Here is a 22,054-nt window from a genome sequence, read left to right as displayed (position 1 = left end):
TACCCTTCTGTACACAGGCACAGGTTAGTTACACTTTCCAGCATAGTCATGGTAAGAGTAACCGTATTTTGAAGTTGGTAGGTTTTGGTGAAGAAGCAGTTAAATGCATCTTAATACCTATGTGTGTAAACTGTTTTGATGCTCATGGTCACGAATTGTGATGTGCAGATACAACCACTGTTGCAGATGGTGCCAAGCCAAATGCGAACGGACAGCCTCAGGCAGGTGTTTGGGATACAAGAAGCGCAGTTCACTTCCTCCACCTCACAAGGTGGAGGAAATGGTGGAATAGATAAATGAGGAGCTGGCATCCGCTCTGAAGCAGCTGAAGATGGGATAACCCAAGAGGATAATTCATGTGCTGGAATAGGAGCAGATGTCAATTAAGATAGCTTCTCTGGCCATTCGGGTGCCAGTTCTGCAGCATGTGCCAGCAGTACAGGCTTGTCAGACAGGCTGTGAAATTCAGTCTTGTTTGACATCACGATTTGTTAGAAGGTGGAGAATTGTAGGTATTGTGAACTGGGAAAATAAAAAAGGGGGTTTTTAATCATTGGAGCAAACCCAGTTATGATTAGATGTTAAAACCAACTACATGCCATTTTAAGTTGTCATTTTTTAAATGAGAAGTCCAATATGAAACTAGTTGCGTTTACTAGAAACAAAACAAACCTGCAACAGAGTTTTCATACTAGGCCGTCTGGGACAACGGGCTACTGCACTTTAAAACCTCTGCAGAAGTGCGCAGTTGTTTTCCAAAGCATTTTGCCCCACACCTTTTCCTCAACTTCATTCCTTTCTTTTCCCTTTCCAAACTCTCTTGTCTGGGGTGAGGCACCATGCTGATACGGCTTATGGCCTTCAGTCCCAGAGATTGGCTCAGGTTTCTTCATCTGGGAAATACTTCCATAAACTAATATTTAGAAGACCCTGTTGGTACCAGGGCTCCTGTCCTGCCTAGCTTAGAGCAATAGTCCTTAAGAACTGATGCAGGAACCCTTGAAAGAGAGACAGGACTTCAGAATTTTATTTTCTTTTATACGATGGAAATTATCACTGTGCAAAATCAATGTGTTGATTGCAAATTAAAGGCCAAATTTACCAATTCAGTGCATGAGAGATTGAAAACTGTTACAAAAGGTAATTGAGTCTATTTCTGAGCTGTTATGAGTTTGCCTTTAAAAAGTCAAATACATGAAATGAGGTAAGGGTTGTGTTACATTATTTTCTCATAGTACCACCTTTTGGGGTTCCCTTTTCTCCCATGTTGTGCACCTTTTAATCATTAACAACTCACAAGTGTATATCCTTATTGTTCCATGTCTTGAAGGTAGCATTTCCACAGTATTTTTCTACGTCGTACTGTATTCATCATTCAAGGACATAGCTAGTAGTTTACTAAAAAGCAAACACATAGGTTATAGAAATGCACGGTTGAGCTTAGTGAAAGAAAATTAAGTCAGTTATGTGGTGGCACTGCAAGGGGAAGTGGAGAAAAGCCAAAAACAACCTTAAGTGTCTTTAAAAATCAGTTCAATTTGCTCTACAGCATCAAACAATTAGAAGGTTTCATCAGATTCGTACAGGTACCACTTGCGTCACTTCTGAAAACTTGTTTGAAGAGGTCAGTAGCTTGGGGCAGCATGCTGCAGGCAGGAACGCACAAAGGAGAAAGTGGCTGGACAGGAAGGAAAAACGAAGCTCCGTACACAGACCTATTTAAGAAGTGTAACTACCACAGATTTGGGGGGAAAGGGTTCATCCTGCAAAAGGTATTTCCTTTAAAACAGGTTAAATGAACACTATCTTCATATTAGTATTTCTGTACCTTTTCTTTGGGAAAACTGCTGAGGTCCTAATAGCCCGTCTTAGGTAAATGTTTTGGGGATCAGAAGGATCCAGATTGCTCTGGATTTTATGCGATGTCACTGAAAAGCTTTCATTTTCTGAGCAACCTAGCTCGGTTGCCTGGCGACTTGAGAGACTGAAGAGACTTTCCTTGATCATTTCAGAGGGATAGCAGTACAGTTCTTGGAAGTGGAAAGTGTGAACTGCAGAGTTTACCTTACCTGCTTTCTGGGACAAAAAGTACCACAAGGTATTTGTCCATCTAAAAGCTCTGTAAATATTTAAGCAACATTATAGTGGGATATGAGGAAAAATGCCCTTTGCAATATTTTATCTTCAATGTAGAAGACACACATAAATCTATATTGAGAATAAAAGAGTCCTTTGTATTCTAAATACTTTTTTTCAGAAGGATTTTCTTTAGGGAACCGATCTGACTTCCTCCCCCAGCCTCTGTAGGCAAAGCCAGCAGTGGCTGAGAGACCTTTTACACAGAGCTGCTTTTGAGAACAGAGGAGCCCCATCAGTGCAGCAAGACCAAAATACAGTATTTGGTCGCTGAAATACTTGCACAAAATCATTCTTTGCGGATCTGGGCTGTACATCAGAGAGAATTTTATTTAAACTGATTTAATATTAGCGAGGAGGGTTAAATAGCATTGGTATTTTTTTATTTGGAGGTTAGTAATTTATCACTCAAAGTTGTACAATACATTATTTATCAGAACAATTGGACCTATTGAAGGTTTCTGAAGTGAAAGCCACAAGTTATCAGATAAATTTAGAGTTGTGTAATTTTCTCATAACCCTTCACTTCGAAGCCTTTCTGCTTCCAGTATAGGATGAGGTCTGGCAGAGAGGTTAACCCTGACCCCTGAGTGTTCTATATGGACTTGTTAATTTCTGCCACATTCTTTCAGTCTAAATTTAGATTTGCTGGCAGCTATTATGCCTGTTGCAGTAAGCTTCATGGGCAAACCGTTGAAATAAACACGCCTTTTATCACAGATGTTTTTGCTGAATAAGATTAGTGAAGAACACTTGAAAGCTGAAAAACAGGGTGCAGAAGCCTTTGGTCGAAAAGGCACATATAGTTAAATGTCTGGAATGTATTTACTTCTCAATCTAAGGAAAGAGCAAGTAATTGTTTAGGTGATGGACCATAATCTTGTGCCCTCTTTTACCTCTCTAATTTGTTATTGGTAGTAATGAAATTTCAGCTATTGAACACAAAATCTGGATATACGTGTATATGCAACAAAAACATTAAGCTTGCTGTTCTAAAACAAACTTTGGTTGCTGTAGGAAGTAGCAATCTACAAGTAAATTTTATGCTTGGCTGATCGCTAAATGTGCCTTAGTAAATATTAAACAGTTGGGTAAATTCTTCACTTACAATAACTATCTGAGGCATAATAGCTGCATTTGTAACTGCTTTAAGGAAGTGCATATGACTTAATTTTATATTTAGCACAGAGGATAATTCTGTTTTACGATATTTTTATTCTTTGTCTAACCTGAGTATATGGGACTTGAGAAATCCATATGGCAAAGGAGTTCACTTTCATGGCCAGTATGTCGTTCGCTGCCTAATGTATGACATGATCTTCATAGATCCACCTTGAAAGATTTATTTGACGAGGGTCTTTCTTTCTACTACTGCTCATCTGTCTAGGATAGGACGAGAGGAAATGGCCTCAAGTTGGGCCGGGGGAGGTTTAGATTGGCTATTAAGAAAAATTTCCTCACCAGAAGGGCTGTCAAGCATTGGAACAGGCTGCCCAGGGAAGTGGTTGAGTCACCGTCCCTGGAGGTGTTTAAAAGACATGTAGATGTGGCGCTTAGGGACATGGTTTAGTGGTGGAGTTGGCAGTTTTAGGTTAACGGTTGGACTCGATGATCTTAAGGGTCTTTTCCAACCTAAATGGTTCTATGATTCTGTGTTACGACATAACATACAAAAAGTGTTCCTGTAATGCACTGCTGTCTCTAAGCTTTTCAGGTTCTTCAAAAGATAACAGCATTCCTATGCATTGCTGAATGACTATGGCTCCAACAAAGAAAGGAGACCTTGAGAGTATATGGAAGGGAGTGTTCTCCCTGGACACCTTTTTAGGGGAAAAACAGTGAATAAAGCAGACCATGATTCTTAGATAATTTAGAGTGAGGTTTTTTTTTTTTCCTCTTGAAGGGCAAGACACAAAAGCTTCCGAAGATACTCTGACCCTCCTGCCTCTGCAGTTGCTATGGGCAGGATACAGTGATACTCAGCTCTTCTGAGCACTGTGATAGTGTCCAACCTAGTGACTAGGGCTGAACACTGGGGAGCTGTGTTCCTCGTGAATGGATTAGGCAGAATTTATTCACTGGTTAGAAGTCCTACTGTGCAGGCTGTATATTTTTGAATGTAAGTAGCATCATGTTTTTGCCGTTCAGCAGGAATTTCAGGCAACCTTTGAAACACATAGCCAATGAGCATTTGTTTCAAATGGTGCTTTTGTGCCAAATTTCCAATTAGTGAATGGTGTTTGTTAACTAGGCCCATTTGGCTTTATCTTGAGGGATAATGAAAACCCATCTTTTTCCTCATCCCCTTAATAGACACAATATAGAGTCTTACTGAACTAAAAAAGGGCAGAACTGAATGGAGAAAGCTAGGAGAGTTGTAGTTTGGGGAAACTCCTTAGGACTTGTATTTTTAAGAAACGACTGTGGTTTGAGTAATGTTACAGTAAAAAAAGAAATTTATAAAAATCAGGGGGGTTGGCTCATACAGAGGTATTGCAGAGTATTAGTGAATGCTGGAAGTATCATTCCAGTAGGCGAATATTTGTCGAGATAAAGGCAGAGTGTGCTTCCTTTCTGTTTTGGGTTTGTGTGGTGGGGTTTTGGTAGTGGGGGAGGGACGGCAGGGGTGGCTCCTGTGAGAAGCTGCTGGAAGCTTCCCCAGCTCCAAGTCGGACCCGCCGCTGGCCCAGGCTGAGCCCATCAGTGACAGTGGAAACACCTGTGGGAGAGCAGATTTAAGAGGGGAAACCTGCAGCGAGCAGGGGGATTGGGATGTGAGAGGAACCCCTCTGCAGATACCAAGGTCAGTGAAGGAGGAGGGGATGCCCCCGCAGCCCGTGGTGAGACAAGACAGCAGGCTGTCCCCCCCCCAGCCCACGGAGGGGAGCGGGGGAGCAGATGCCCACCTGCAGCCTGGGGAGAGAGGAGCCCACGCCGGAGCAGGGGGATGCCCCCGAAGGTGGCCGGGACTCCACGGGAAAGCCCGCGCTGGAGCAGGCTGTGCCTGAAGGACTGCAGCCCATGGAAGGGACCCACGCTGGAGCAGTTCATGAAGAACTGCAGCCCGTGGGAAGGACTCATGCCGAAGAAGTTCACGGAGGACTGTCTCCCGTGGGAGGGACCCCACGGTGGAGCAGGGGACGAGTGATGAGTCCTCCCCCTGAGGAGGAAGGAGCGGCAGAGACAACGTGTGAGGAACCGACCCCAGCCGCCATTCCCCGTCCCCCTGCACCGCTGCGGGGAGGAGGTAGACAGAACTGGGAGTGGAGTTGAGCCGGGAAGGAGGGAGGGGTGGGGGGAAGGTGTTTTAAGATTTGGGTTTACTTCTCATTATCCTTGTTTTGATTTGATTTGTAACAAATCAATTTTGTTTTTTTTCACCCAAGTTGAGTCTGTTTTTCACCTGTGACCATAATTGGTGAGTGATCCCTCCCTGTCCTTGTCTTGACCCAGGAGCTTTTTGTTCTGTTTTTTCCTCCCCATCCCACCACAGGGAGAGGAGTGAGCAGCCTCGTGGTGCTGTGTTGCCAGCTGGGCTTAAACCGTGACACCTACGCAAGGAGCTGTATTTCTTATTGTAACACAGTACCATGTGTATTGTTACGTGCATTTGGAGTGTCTTAGAAATATTTGGAAGCCTTTCTTAAAGTCTTCATGAATTTTCATCTTTGTATTTTCTATGGAAAATGCTAAATTCGAGACACCTCTCCAGCTCCCTAAAATACTCTTTTTCTGTCATGGAACAGAAAATGGACTGTTTGCACTTGTGTAAATCACTTCTACTTTTTATCGAACTCAGAAATCCAGACTTCTAATGTAACCTTCAGCGTTTGTCACCTGGAAAGTAATTTCTGCATAGCTCACAGAAATCAGACACATTTTACTCATTTCCCTGTGTAATTGTTGCCTCAGAATTGTTTACCACTGATAAGTAAGAAAGCACATTCTTACACCTCCTTTTTCTTAAATTACAGTTTAAATGTGTTGCGAAATAGAACCTTCATATTAGATTTTGACAGTCTTTCTACATTGATTGTTGCTGGAGTTTGGGTTGGCTTGGATGTTTTGTCTTTGAGGTGTTTTTTGAGCATTCTTTAGTATTGGAAAGGTCAGTATGTGAGGAAGCATAACTACAGGAAAATGTAGAATCTTTACTTTGTTTACAAATGAGTGTTGTAGACATATGTCAGCATGCACATTTCCTGTGTAAGATCATCTCACTCCAAATGGATTCAACATGAGGAGTGTCTTTTGATACTCCCTTTCTGTGGGACATCCTATATTTTACTTTAAAATGGTTGGGAAGACAATGGGAAGAAATCGTATCTGTTTAAATAATTCTAATAGTTACAGAGTTGAAATATAGCTTAGCACTTTTAACAGTATTTCAGGAAAAATACTCAGAGGTTGTAAAAATTTGGGAAATTCCAAATAAAGATTTGGAAAACTAAAGATTGGGTATTTAATTTTCTGTGCTTCAAATCAATCCCTAGATAATACTGGCCTCTCTGAAGGGAACGTGTCTGTTGGTAATACAGGACCAGGTGTCTGACAATCTGGGGCCTTAGCTACTGTGGTGAAGCTGAGCAATTCCATTAGTAATAATATGTGTCAGTGTTAATACTGGAGTGAGCCTCCTGGATTCTATTCCTAAAGCTTTTTTCTACAATAGTGAGCAAATTACAATTATCTCTGTCCCACTTGCGAAACCCTCATAAGGAAACAAATCACCATAAAGATTTATCAGGTGAGAATAATAACAATATTCATCTAGCTCCCCTAGGTATTGTGGAGTGTTGGTATGATGCTCTTAGGATTTTGGTAGGATGGCAACGCAGTATTACTGTTTGTACGCTCAGTCTGTTAGAATTGTTTGCTATGAAATTATCCTCTGTGCAAAGATACATATTGTTTGTGAAAGTAAGAAAGATGAAAGAACTGAAGTAGCTTCAGGACAGAGACTAATCTGGGGAGCGGTAGCTGCCCGTGATGACAGGGAGGTCAGTGTGACTGTATTTTTCTTGTGGATCATTAGAAGTGATCTGAATAAGGAAAATGAGGCATAATGCAGCAGCATGCACAGGGACTGCCATGGAAAGATGCTTGAGGGGAGTCACTGGAGAGGACTTTGAGGAAACTAAGGAACAGGAAAAGTATTTTTGGCAGTTACACTACAATGGATTAATGTTTTCATTATACAGTGAAGCGGTTTGGTTAAAAGAGGAAGATGCATCCATGAAAAGAGAAAGTGTTTGAGACCAATAAAGTATTCCCAATGGATGGGCAGAAGAAAGCTGCGAGACTTGACGAAGCCTGGAATTATAGTAAGGAATAAAATACAGTGCACATGATGACCTTCAGTGTTCTGATTCTTATTGACAACAAGCAATCAGTGGAGAGATGCTAAAATAGAAGTGGCTTAAGGAGGAGACATTAAAGTTACTGTGGTTTTGGTGTTGGTTGTGCTTAGCTTGAGCTGGCAGTGGTTCACCCAAGATGAAGTGTTAGAAAGCCATTCAGATATACAGAAGTGGAGTGTGATCATTTGAGTCTGAAGAACAGCTATGAATGTTTGTCATCAGGATTGGAGTGATAATTGAAGCTTTCTAAATGGAGAAAAGTTACTCAAGGACAGGGAAAGAACTGGTCAGCTTTTTGCTTGAGGGCTAGAAGGAAAATGAGTATTCAAGTTACAAAAAGCTTGAATGTTTTAAGACTTCACATATGTTTGATCTCTTTTAGACCCAGCCAGAAAAAGGATCTGAATGGTCAGACTCTATGTCATGTCTTATGAAGAAACTGGAACAGTTGAATTTAGATATTGAAGAAGCTCTGAGTGCTGGCTCTTCTCCCTCCAGTACTCCTTCTACCAAAAGGCACAAGCAACTGGTAAGAATAAAGTGTGTCATATGATACGTTTTCTAATGTTTAGCTATCAGATGCTCATCAAGCCATGGTTTTCAGATCTGGTTGTGTTTCTGAATAGGCTGAGGAGCTCAGGTTCGAGGATGAAGTAAGTTACAGTTTTCACTCAATAATAACGAAATCTCTGATTTCATTAGACAGCTAACGGCAAAATAACCAGAAATGTGATAGGATGAAACTTAAAAGTTTTCTGTCAGTATGGCTTAAAATCATTAAACACGCTTTTTTAGAGGGGAATTTGAATCCAGATGATTGCATTTGATAGTTTTTCAGGATAGAATGTTGTTAAATTAAAGTTCCAGTGCTAGCCTATTTACACTTGTTGTATTTATTTAAAGACATAATAGCAAGAGAGACACTATGTATCTTCATTAAAAGAGCTGAATTAATATTTTTGTTTCTTTATCTGAATATTTGATTTAGAGTTGCATTCCTCTAGTTAAGAATATTTTGTGATGGCAGGTGTCATCAGTTGACGACACAGTTTCCCAAGCTTTTATTTTGAGGGCAAATGGGATTAAGGAGCAATGATATTATTATTTTAGCAATTTTTGAATAAGCAAGGTTTTTTATAGAAGCAAGTAACTGGAGAGTGAACAGCATGAGAAGTAGGAGTGTTTTTTCTCTGCTTTAAGCTATGATTAAAGTCCGTTCTTAAGATAGAGTTGTTTGGATTTGCAGCTCTGAATGTTAGTGCTGGCTTGAAATTCCTGGAAGGTGAGCTTGTCTGAATGCTTTTGCAGTCACTGCTGTTTCAATGCTGCTTCATTTTGCAAAAGTAAATTCTTTAAGTAAATGTCTGTGTGGATCACAGTGTAAATGTTCATGTCTCTCAAGGTGGGACATTCAGAATCTTGCATCTCGGTGTTGCGCTTTGCAGTATGTGTTTTCATATTCTGCAGAGAGAGTATTAGTAACAGAGTGGCCATGGCTGTCTCATTTCTTTCTTATCATACATGTCAGCGAGTCAGAACCAGCTCTGTCCAACTGAATCAATTTCATCATTAACTTGTCTATTAATGGACAGTGTTCTGTCTTCTTGTAGGATACTGCTCAGTGTCTTCTGTCAAAATTCGGTGGCAGTGTAGTCTGCTTTTCTGCCTGAAAGTGAAATCCAAGCCATCGGAGTTGAAGCACTTCCAGTTGTGAGGCAATCTGGTTTTGGTAACCAGTGATCCAAACACCTGTGATTTTATGGCTGTGCCTATTCTCCTAAGGCAAAAGCCATGGTTTGGTTAGGCATCATTCTTTTTCCATGATGACTTGAACATCATGGGACACTGGCCTTCAAATCCATTGCTGGAGCATTCGGTGAACGGCATGTAGCATGTAGATAGCAGAAAAACAAATCCAAACAGACAATGTTTTCAAATGCCCTTTGATACATAAGAACAAAGTCATCAAAAGTGGTTGCACAGAGAATGCCAACACCAGCATCCCAGATGCTTGTGCTTCTCTTACTGAAGCCTAGTGGCAAGACAGCTTCTGAGTACAGAGGCCAGGACTTTGGGCACAGCCACCTTTCTGGGGCATATCCCCGCACCAAAAGCCTGCGCTAGTGATAAAGAGCTGGTCATGCTTGCTATGCTGATAAAACCTACCTCCGAGCCAGTCTCACTGGTCTTGGCACACTTGTTTCCCTTACCAATAGTTGCATCTGTCTGGATAAGTCCAAAAAGATTTTAAGGATGTTTCTAACATCAATGCCAAAATTACCATTTTCCTTAATGTGATATTTGAGCAGTTACACTCTTCTTCATCAGGTCACGTCTTCTTCCCACTCTGAAGCGAGAGGGCTTGCTTCATTTTAATTGTCTACGGACAGCCAAACATGTGAATCAGCCATATTTTTATTGTGGCCTTATTTGGCAGACTGGAAATGTCCTTTAAACCTCCAAGAGCCAATTTCACTACAGGAGCTGGAGAGGTCATTTAACACAAAGGTCTTCCTGATGAGACCAGCAAGATCAGAGCAAGAAAAGAGTCAGGGACAATCTGTTGTGGAACTGATGATAGGACGCTGTTTGCTGTCTCCTGCAAAGGTATTTGTAGGACAAGTGAATCATCTGCCCTCATTTAAATTTAAGAGTAATTTGCCTCAAAATGGGTTGACCTTAGTCTTCCCATATAGTCAAAGAAAAGAAATACATCCTCCTAAATCTCTCCATGAATTTACTGTGAAGAACCAGATTTTGCAAATCGCAAAATGACAGTTGCAGTGGAAAAAAAGAACAAACTCTTGTTTTCATACAAGTTGTACGGGTAATTTATCTTCTATCAATTCAGCCCATTTCGTCTATATTTCTTGTTATAGCTTGTAATTTGTTCCACACATATCAAATGTTTTATTCTTGTCACTCACAATGAAACTTGCATAGGAAGAAGACCTATCATCTCAGACATATGTTTACTAGTAACATTGTAGATTTGACTTCTATAAAATGATGAACCACTTATGGGTCTTCGTATTTTTTTATCCTACTTTGATTATATAAACTGGGAACTCATGCAAGAAGTTATGATTGAAAATTATTTTGGTTGAAGTGCTCACAGATGTGAGGCCAACATGTAGACCTGAGGTCTCTGAAGTAGGTGAGACTACTGTATGAGTGGCAGCGTGTTTGTTGGAGCTGCTGCTCAGAAAATTTGTCTCTTGAGGGTGTGGGCAAGTTTTAACAGATGACAGAGTATTTATTTCTTATGGCAAATGCTGTGCCTCAGAAATATGTTTTGTAATTTAATCGCTAAGTTGAGCCAGTTGGTTTTCTACTGAAGGATTTTTCATCTGTTTGTGGAAGTAACTCTTCGATACTTTATTATTCTTCAAGTTTTCCTATTGTGAGGGTATCTGTTATTAATAATACTCGACTGAACACAATTTTTGCAGGAGGAAGTGTAAATATTTGGTAATGAAAATAGTCTGGGTGAATAAATGTTATGGGACTGGGTGAGAGTAGGGGGTCTTACAGTATTTTGGTGAACAAATTTAAGGTGTTTTCTAAAACATAATAACTTTTAGATGAATGGTAAGAGGTGGTCTGTCTTTACGTCTGTGTAAACTGCAAGTTACTGCTGGTCAGTTTTTTTATAGGGAAATAGTATGGGGCAATAACACTGGCTGGATGACTCAGTATCTGATCCAGAAAAGATATTAAAAATACTTATCTGTCATCAAATTATTTTCTGAAACATCCTGTCACCAATGTTAGAAGTATATGGTTTAAGTACAAAAAGCTGGGCTATCTGAATGTACTAACAGCAAAGCTGCTGGCTTTGGAAAACTGCCATTAATAGTACTGCTCCTCTAAAACCTGTACCTTTCCTACGAAAAATGTCTGTCTTAGCAATATAGGAGGTACCTCATAAATGAGGCAGCAGAGATAAAACACTCTTGCTGTAAACAGCGTGTTTCCCTGTTGTTTAATGTTTCTGCTTCATTGCCATTTGGTGTCTAGTACTCAGATTCAGTACAGAAGAAAGAGCAGATGTGAAGAATGAGAATCACATTTTTCAGTTTTAGTCCTTTATCATTCATGGATAGTGACAGAGAAATCCTGTTTGATTATAATTACCCTGTCTTATATTAGAGGTATGACTTTCATTGAACAAAACTTTGTGTTTAACTTGCACATTCTCTTAATTTTTTTGCAGTAGTATATTATCTTCAAACTTTTTTGGGCCACGTACTGATTCTTTTGTCAGCTTTTCAAAGCCTCCTCATTTTACATCTGTAGAAATATACTAACTGGGAACTAGGCAGTTCCTGTTAAGGACCAGCAGCAAATTTGTCCTATAGTGAAGGGGAGCAGCCAGAAAATGAGCTGATTTTGATTGATTGTACCCAACAGCTTGGGACTGCTCTGCAGTGCATCCATGATTCTGGTTCCCTGATTGTTTCCAGCATGGATCCTGCTGGACTGCAGCGTAGCTTGCTCCTTGCTTGCACACCTCGTTGTTCTTTTGAGGCAAACTGGGATATGTGGGGGAATGTTGTGCAGTTGGTCTCTTCCTGCCGTTGTGTTCAGTGTGGCCACGTACACATGGGCTCAGAGTTAGGACATACATCTTTTAAAAAATGGTGTGGGAGTAGAGCAATTGAGTGAGATCTCCCCAGGTTTGGGGGACAAGGAAAAGTTGATTTGGAAAGTTCAGAGTCTGTAATTTGAAAATGGGAATTTGTTAGGTCTCTGTTTAAGTTAGAAAAATGAATATGAAATAAAGTTAAAAGATTGTTTTAAATAATTTGAATAAAACCATTTCTCTTTCTAAGGTAGAGGTGATTCAGTTCCTTGATATTTATTAGTTCTCCAGTTGTGTTAAGGAAACCACATAATATCTGGATGTCTACCTTAGCAAAATGTAAAAATTATGCAGCAGTGGTTTTAAGAAAAAAGATTGAGGCCAAATGTTTACCTTACATCGGAGAAAAAAAGCTTTAAAAAGATAAAATTCCAGTGTTTTTATCTTGCAGTTCACATTAAAAATATTTATGACTTGCCTTTATTTACAGGGTTTTTAAAATTCTCTTACAGTGCCCTGTTCAAGTGGAGACAGGCTTTTATGGAGATCATCAAGGAAGGGGGTCTTGGAAAAATAGAAGAGCAGACTACCAGGATCTAGACTGTTTACCTTACCCAGTGTCAACTGGAGCACGACCTAAAACTGATGTAAGTAGCTACAGCATATTTACAACATTCTCTGATTCTCAGGTTCGGTAACCTCAAAATTTACTATTTGTCATTAAAATTGGCCCTTGTGTTTCTTAGAAGTAATTTGTTCCGCAAATATTGCACTACAAGGAGGAGTTTGCTTTGCAAAACAGGTACAGATAAAAGTTAAGTCAGTCTTGAGTTAATGAGACTCCGGGGCTGTGGGATTCATCTAATCTGATTTTAGACAACACTAATGGAAGACCTCTACATCTGGACTAGTCACTTGGATTGCCTTCATAGTCAATCGAAAGAAACAGGCACTTCTAAAGAGTAATTCATCTCATCTGGACATTACATGTGATGGATTCCAGGCATCAGAGCCACTACTGCACCTTTTTCTTCATTGCTTATTTTAGAATTAGACTCTTAGGATTTTTAATCTGGCTGTTGGTTATGCCCAATTCGGGGTGCATTCCACCCAGCATTCTCTGTAAGCAGAGGTGTTCAGCTCTGGAGGCTTAGTTAAGCCCTATTTCTAACCAATAATAGCAATATTTATTTTGGTTGTTTTCACAAGGTGATGCTGTAGTCTGCAATGAAAGTCTGTTAAAATCTGTCAGAGGGCTTTCTCAAAAGGCTTTGATTCACTTTCTCAATGGCTAAATGTAAGCTATTTTAGGATCAGTGTCTTGGTTCTAAAATGCAGATGGGTTTTGCCTCTCAGTTTTAAATTACTTGGGTGCCAGCAGTTTCTACGATCATCACACAACGCAAAAATGGCTGCACTGGATTGAATCATAGGTACTTATAGTGCAGTATCCTTTCTTTGGCAGTGGCCAACATTGGATGTTCAGGAAAGAAATGTAAGAACAGGATAAGCAGATAGTAAGCCATCTCGGCTTTCTCTGAGGTATTTATTGTGCAGATACATTGAAGCCAGATGCTATATTGCGGTTTTGTAATTAATAGCCCCCAAGGGTCTTTTTTTGCCAATAGTTGTCTTTTGTATTCATTTGTATTTATTTGTTTTTTGATATTCAAAGCATCTTGTAGCAGTAAGTTCCAAAGTTTAATTGTGGAGTATGTGAAAAAACACTTCTTTCTTGTTGTAAGTTTGCTACAGGATTATTAATTTGGCTGTAATGCTTGTACTGTGAAAAACTGAGTCTTGGGAATCTTGTAGGAACTAGTGAACACCTGAGACTGGGGGTTTTTTTCAGTGTGTCTGACTGTATTTATTGGTATTGAATTTTATCTGCCTGCTTATCTTACGCTCATTCAGCATCATGAGGTCCTTTTGCAGCAATTGGTAGTCAGTTTTTGTTTTTATTAACCTCTGTAATTTAATATCATCAGAAGACTCTGTCTCTTTTTATTCCTCCATTTTTCCAGTTCATTTATGAGTATATTGAACATATATCTGTGAGACTGTCAGGTAATATCTATCCACTGTAAAAGAAAACAACCAATTATTCCTAACCTTTTTTTTCACTTTTAGTTAGCAATGAAAAGACATTTTTATTTCTTGGCCTCTTTTTTGTTGTTCGTCCTTGACAGCATAGTTTGAGTCTGATAGAGAACTTAATCAGAAGGTTTTTGAAATGGAAGTACATTGTGTCAGCCAAATCACCCATATCTGCATGATCATTCAAAGAACTTGGCCTCCAAAAGCCATATTTAACTTCCCTGTTAGCCTGTGTGTTTATTCTGTTCTTAAGCATACTTTCTGGTAATTTTCTGCCATGTGTATCAGTCCTACTAGCATCTCTTCCACAAACAGCTTCAGAGGCATTTTGAGATACTGGCATCACATATGCCACCCTCCATTCCTCCGATCCCAAAGCCAATAGGTTTTAGCATTAATTACACATTAAGGCAATAGCTCAGCAGCTCTCTTTCTCCTGATGAGGATTTCAAGTTATCTATGTAATTTTGATTAAAGCAAAATCTGTTATATTAAAGGTATCTTTAAAACTGTCATACTGTTCATCTACCAAAGAATGATATGCATGCCACCATACAAATTCTGTATTTCATTAAATGATCCTACTCCTGTTCACTGAAATGGAAGTTTGAAGGTGGGCTCCACTTGCTTACTAATTGAAAAAATTACTGTCTTCCTACTAGCTATTTCCTTTCCTTAGAAAATAAGTTTGCTGTTTTCCATTTCTGCAAAAGCACAAACATTTGTTCTGATTTGTCGCTTGTTCTAGTTGGAATAGATGGTAGAATTCAGTAAAAAGATACTTGACAACTTTATTTGTTTTTTACCTCAGCTGAATGTTCAGGCATGTACAAGTATGGTTGCTTAACTGCCTTCCCACTAATACTCTGTAAAGTGATGTTGCAGTAATACTGTTGTTTGGCTAGAATTATGTGGGAGAGAAGGCACAGAAAGTAAGTTTGGGAGTTTTTTTCTTTTCTGAAGGCTACATTTCTCTTTTTGTTGAAATTCAGGAAATACTAGTACAATAAATAGCAGTTCCGTGAATCTTCATCAGTACAGTCCATGTATCGTATCAAACGTTTTTGTAATACTGTAGTAACAACAGTGTAATGAGACAGTACTACTATTGCTTAGGGCATTGTCTACTCTAGAAACCTACTGGAGACACAGAATTTCTTTAGAAATTAATGGGCTGTTTTTTGAATTGGCCAGTGCTTTAAATTAGGGATAGATGTTGAAACTGGGTGTTTGCAAATTTAATTTGGGAGAGTAGATCATTTTACTTCCTTCAAAGTGCTGCTTTTGGTGTATGTGCTATATTTCAGGCAAATACAAATAATGCTATGTCTAGCTCCAGGCATTCAGTCTGCCTGAGTCTGTCATGTCTCTCCAATACCTGAATTTTCACCACTTATTCTTTAAGATACAGACTTTTCCATATTTTTTTAAAAAGGACATGCCAAAGTTACTTTGGTAACAGTAAAGAGGATGATGGATCCAAATGACAAAAGGCCTCATTCCTTCTGTGTCACACCCAGGTTGCATCCGTTTAACTCCCATGATCCAAGTGATATAATATGTAACTTGGGAGTAACACAGAGATAAATCAGATCCGTTGTATTTTGATGAGCTAGTTTTTCTTCTCTTCCAATTTTTTATGAGTCAGGAGGTCAAAAAGAGCTTATCTGTCTCCACTCCCCAGGAGCTCATATACCCAGGCATTTAGAGAACCAAATACTCCATAACTTATTGAGATTAGCAAATATAGCAGAGAAGACCAATGTCAGATATAGCAGAGATGCTGTAATTAAAGAATAATATGCAGAGAATTATGCAGGACACAGCTGTTCAATTCTCAATAGAAGGCGGTGATGTTAGCTGCACACTTTCATGGATCCCAACTAAGCTGGCAGCTTAAAAGGTGCAGTGAAGGTTTCTCTGGCAAACTTGTGTCACAGTAGGTATTCTGTTTATATGCCTTTAAAATATGACTCACACTTGTTACAACATTTTGATAGAATAATAGTGAAAATCATGGGTTTAGGGCAATGATGTGTCATGTCATGTCTCCCCTCCTTCCCCCCAAAAAGTTGCTTCACTGGAACATTATTTGTGAGGTACTAAAGGAAATACGTACCTAAGGTGGTAGGGAAGTCAGGTGCCTGAGGGACAAACGGCAAAGTTTCACCTGACAAATGCTGGCATTTGTAAGTCTGTGCCTACATCACAGAGATTCCATTAATGGAGAAGAAAAAGCACTTCTACAGCAAGATCCATCTCGCCCTGAATGTAGGGCACCTGGCTGAAGTGCTTTGTGCCCCCACGGTGCTGCTGGTGGTTGGTTGAGTGTTCGAAGAGGCTGGAGTGACTGGCTGAGGCATAGGAGCTTAGAGCTGGGTGAGTTCAGTCCCTCCTATGGCGTGTAAGTTACGCTCTGGCGTTTGATGGGCAGTGCCCACCTCTCCATGCGCTGAGCAGAGGCAGCTTTGAGACCCGGCTGGTCTAACTTAACGCATTGAATACCAGGTGGTGTGAAAACCCTCTAGCTCTTGCAGATAACACAATATCCTCTGCAGTATGCCTTCTGTGAATTAGTAAGGAAGCAAAACTTCATATATTGGTAACAAGGTGGGCTTTTTCCTTTATCTGTGGTAAGTCTGCTTTTATGTTTTCTTTTTAAGTACAGTTGATGAGCATAGTTTCGATTCCTCATGGTTTAGTTCCACAGATAGCTTGAGTTCATTAAACCGAGGGGGCTAAAATTAATCATTTTGTAGGTTTTGGGCTTGTTTTAACCTGGATTCTCGGTCTGGTTCACTGCTTAGCCACATGAATATGTAGGCTGGTGCAAGAGAGGGTCAGAGTGGCTGGAGATGAGACAGGGTGAATTGCTTCTTTCAGCACCAGTGCTAGCTTCTGATAGCTTAAATTGTTTGCAGAGCTATAGTTTATCTGTGCTAAGCCACTTGATTCAGAAAATGGGAAGCAAAACAGTGCCTTGTAACCCACATGACTGAAAAGTGTTTGTGATTCTTTTAAGAAGATATTATTCTTTTTTTTTCTGAGAAATGTTATTTGATGCTATAAACAATGTCTCAGAGTTTAGGTCACAGGTTCCAGAGATGTCTGATACCTTCTGACATTGTTTAGAAATGTAAAACTAATAATACCGTAATCTATGACTATAGTAGTCATTATCTCTCTGTAGGCAGTGCGATGCCTGCCTGACCTTCTGACGTTGTTTGGGGCCAGAGAAATTCAAAAGTAAAAACAGCTGAAGGAAAATCAGAATCACTGTGTTTCTCATGCACTACTTGTTCAGTATTGCTGCCCCTGGACCAGCAGGGATCAGAGATTATTCCATTAGTGAGCGTGTGTGACAAGCCTTTTATCAAATAGCTGCCAACGTCCAGCGCGGAAGGAAGTTACAATGTGAATACTCATAACAGTTTGTATTTCTAAGTACTCTTTCGGAATTTGAGGTTCTTAAAGTGTTTACAAACCTTAGGCTAATCCTTCATTTCTCCGTGAAATATGTAAGCAGAATCTTCATTTACATCCAAGATTAGAAGATAAGTGTATATAACCTCGCTCTGAAATAAGTTCCACACACTATCACTGCTGGATGTTGTCATAAATTTATCAGTTCACAGTACAATTTACAGCAGCGGTTACATCCATTATCTAGCAGGGTGTGTTTCCCTAGGTGAAGGTTAGGCAGATCATGCTTTACTCTGACCTTGGCCCCCACTGACAAAGTTGATAGTAAAGCCCTGAGAAGACTTGTGCAACCTCTGGGCAAAGGTTTCCTGCCTCAGAGAGCTCTCTGCCCGTTCTGTTGTCGGGCCACTTCATATGACCCATGAAGTGCAAGAAGATGAATAAGCCTGGACCTGAGTGATGGAGACATAGCGTTTGATGCTGCATTTTCTCAAAGAGATGATGTGCTTGAAGACACAGTTATTTGGCTTTGTTGGAGCTGAAGATTTCTGTCAATACTTCAACTAAATGTGCTTGTAAAAGTAGCATAGCTCATGCAGATAAGAGATGCAGAAATCTTTGTAGAAATGAGGTCCTCATTGACTTTCTCAAAGTTGTACTTGTTGGTTGCAGCATGGTTGAGCAGAATGTATACACAGTCTGTGGTTTTGCTGCCAAATCATCCTTCCTTGTAAAGAGTGCTAACTCCAATTGTTCCCATTCTTGCAAAACCAAATTTCAGACTGTCTTTTAGTCATGTGAATTGCTTTCCTATGTATCATTAATGTTGATATTAATGATATCAGCAAATTAGCTCTCCAGTATAGACACGGGTAGCCTGAAACATCATCTTTGCAGAATTTTTCTTCTTGCTTTCAGTACTTAATGTGACCAGTATCCCGCTGGGACAGAGGCATGGTGAAATAGTCAGATAACGTGACCCACTCTGCTTCCAGCTCTACCCCGTTACGGTGGACTTTCTCACCTCTGAACAGGATGGCTGCCGTTCCGTTCTTCCCCTGCTCTGCCCGCGCAGTGAGATGACCCTTCTTGCCCAGGAGCACTCTGGACTTGCAGGCATTTCTGAGACAATCAAGTGCTCCTGAAAGACAGAATCTTCCCTGCTTTAAGATGAACTAGTTTTTTGGTAGTAGAGGAATTCATTGTCCCAGGGAAAGCCTGTACTAGCTCTAGCAAAAACCAGGCTAATAGGGAGTGAAGGGCAAATGGCTTCCTTCCCATTTTTAACAGCGAGAGCTATATATTCCGATATATATAACTAATACTCCAGGCTTTCTCACCCACTTTGTTTCTAGTGCACCTGATGGCACTCTGGCCAAAGTCTGCTCCCAGCGAGGAGTGGTTGCAAACATAAGAGCCCAGCATAGCCCCTTCTCTTCTCCCTTTTGTCTTTATTCCCTCCTCCCGTCAGTCAGCTCCTTCACACAAAGCTGTCTGTGAAGCAGGCAACGCTGTGCTTACACATTACGCTGAAATCATGATGCCACATCAAGTCTCAGAGAACAGGGGAAGCTCAGTATAGATTTTAGCTTTGCTCAATGTAAATATTTTGTATGTGAATGGATAAACTTTCAAAAACTTCTGAAAGGAAAACTAGCAGATTAAAATCTCATGTAATACATCTTCTAAACAGTCCTAGATTCCAGGTCTAAATTCTCAGTCGGCCCATCTCTTGAAGATCAGTGAAACCTCAGTGGAAACAGGATCAGGCTTTGTGAATCAGGAAGATGTAAATATACCAAAACAGCAAACACTAAATCTGTCTCACTGAGCAGATCGAGTATCTGAGTAGCTTTTGCAGGGTTGATGCCAAGGACTGACTGTCTCAGGGGTTCAGTTCTGATGGTGGCAGAAAGAAGCCCTGAATTAGATAGAAAAGGAAGGTGAATAGTATACAGTTATTGTGTTTATCAGCAGTGGCTAATAACAAACTGTTTCATTACACATTCTTACTGATCTTTATATCTAAAATTACCATAAAGAGGTCACAGGGCCAGTTGGTAGGCTACTGCCTTTTCAGTTTAGAAATGGCATCTTGAGCTGTGGGTCCCTTTTAACAAAGCTTAGAAATTTGAAACTGAAACTTGGCATTGCAGTGTTTATATGTAATATTAAGAAATGCTGTCATATTATTATGAAATGGGTTTTTTTGAGGGAGGACAGGATTGTTACCTGTTAATTTTATTGCAGCTTCTCCTTGGAATTTTGCTTTTGCATTTATCTGATTAGAATTAAAAAGGGGTTGTTTTGCTTGGAGTTTACTTTCTTTCTTTTGTGTTTTAGCAGTCCTGTCTTCACTAGTACAAGAACAGACCAGAGAAACAGAAGTCGTCCCAAACACACGCAGCCCAAAAACTTTTTCCAAATGCATGTTTATAGATCATCTTATTTATTCTGATTTACCATGTACCTTTTAAATTTTGCTCAAAGTACTTTAGTGAGGAGACTCCAATATCTTGCACCATAGCTACTCCGCATGTAGGTGGTTGGATAGCGAAAGGGTTGTTTTGTTTCTTGGTCGAATCCTGAACTCCAAATGGACTGAAAAGCCCCTGTCTTGTTGATTGATGAGACTCTTGAGATGTTAGTGTCAGTTCCAAGGAAATGAAATCTTTTAGATCATTCTGATTCATTTAGGAGCAAATTGTGGTGTGTTTCAGAACTGAGCAAAAAGTATTTATTGAATAGTTTGTCTGGCAAATTTTACAACATTCCTTAAATAAAATATTTAACATACTTTTTTTCTTAATTTTTAGCTCAGTTCCATTTTTTTCTGATAAAAATGTTGAAGTCAGCTGAAGATGATAATCCTAATGTAGTTATACAGCAATTAATATTACCTTGAACTGTTATGGTTAAATCACTCAATCTATGAAAATATTTATTCAATTTAAAATTACACTAACAGTATCCTTTTTACACAGTATTTTGCATCAGATTCATTATTTGAATTTAGTTTTCATAAGGATTGTTTGGAGGCAAGGGACATGCTTTGTGCATTTTTATTTTTCTGAAACTCATTGAGTTATCTGTAAGAAAAGAAAGAGCTTCTTTATCCTTATTCATAAAATGGCTTTGAGAAATAATTTAACAATATTTAATTATTCTTGGATGGATGTGGACAAGATAATTTATATGTGGGTTTTTTGTGTACAATATAAAGTAAAATTGAAGTTTCCAACTCATTTTGGAGTAAAGTTCATTTGATGTAGTTCAAAAGGTGTATGAAGTCCAAATCTGTACTGGGAGGAGACTGAAATTGGTTGTTTTTATTGCTCGGCATTACATGGCTATTTATGTAGTTCGAACTGATAATGTCTGTTTATGTTGTAAGAAGAGCTTTGAACAAGCAAGTGACTGCGGGAGCAGTTGGGAAATAGAGGTGACCCACCTCTGCAAGGGCAGCCAGCGGGTCCACCAGGGACGGCAATAGCAGCAGAGCAGCTGGGCTTGGTGGTGATTTCACGAAAACCCCGTGAGCAGAGACCGCCAGTGAAATACATTGAGTGAGCACTTTTCTGAGCCAGCCCAGCCCCGTCTCGTAATAACTGTCTCAAGCTCACTCTGTGAGATTTGCTGTCTAGGTCCGGCTGTAGTGATGAAATGAGAGCTGCAGACAGGCATGGATTAATTAGTATATGCATCCCAAATTAAGCCTACGTATGCTACTTGGCTTTTATAGACATACTTATCACATGTAAATTGAAATGTTCAGTATTCTAGAATGACATTTGTTGTTATAGTAATTTTCAGATCTTCTAGCTGAATTCTTTTGCAGAAAGAATATATAATGCAATAATACTATAATGCAAGGTACCAGTACTCTTCAGTGCTTGTTTTTTGTGTTATATTTCTGATCACACTGACTATTTGCAGGAACACAATCACATTTCGTAATAGTGCAATCTTGTTAATCATAGACACTAAAATTGCTGACTTACATTTCAGCATTCGTACACAGCCTCAGAAATGCATTGCTTTTCAAGGACAGACAAATGTCCTGATTCCTTGTCAGTAGATGTGGGATGCAAGCTGTCACAATAAGAATCTCTATAAATGCGTAACAAGAGGTGATCGGGAAGCGTACCAGTAAATTATACCATGCGTATGCAAATATAAAGAGAGATAACCTTACTTCCATACAGTTAACTTTATACTCAATGAAGTGCAAACGGGAAACAATTTCTCTCTCTTTCTTCTGTTTGCGTGTTTTATACCAGCAGCTGGGCTCATGCTTTTGGATGCAACACACTGTCTATTTAATTGGGTGACAGTACAATTTTCTACTACGTTTTGTAGCAGCCACAGAAAAGAACAGGCGATAGAGTACACCGCCTCCCACGGGTGAGATTGGCAGGCATGTGCTGGATTGGACCCTGCCAGACTGTCTGTT

The 22,054-nt window shown here is 39.8% G+C and overlaps 1 protein-coding gene across 2 annotated transcripts in view; it reads left to right on the top strand.

Annotated features, from left to right (window-relative positions):
- Positions 1 to 22,054, top strand: part of STARD13 (StAR related lipid transfer domain containing 13) — a 312,029-nt gene that overhangs the window by 72,081 nt on the left and 217,894 nt on the right. For both annotated transcript variants that reach the window (XM_052812403.1, XM_052812397.1), the window contains exons 3-4: positions 7,879 to 8,025; positions 12,594 to 12,728. In XM_052812403.1, the coding sequence (XP_052668363.1) occupies positions 7,879 to 8,025; positions 12,594 to 12,728 (282 nt within the window). The remainder of the gene's footprint in view (positions 1 to 7,878; positions 8,026 to 12,593; positions 12,729 to 22,054) is intronic.

Source organism: Harpia harpyja, chromosome 17, assembly GCF_026419915.1.
Source record: "Harpia harpyja isolate bHarHar1 chromosome 17, bHarHar1 primary haplotype, whole genome shotgun sequence".
Classification (NCBI taxonomy): domain Eukaryota; kingdom Metazoa; phylum Chordata; class Aves; order Accipitriformes; family Accipitridae; genus Harpia; species Harpia harpyja.
Note: the sequence above shows the minus strand (reverse complement) of the source record. Positions and strands in the feature narration are given on the sequence as shown.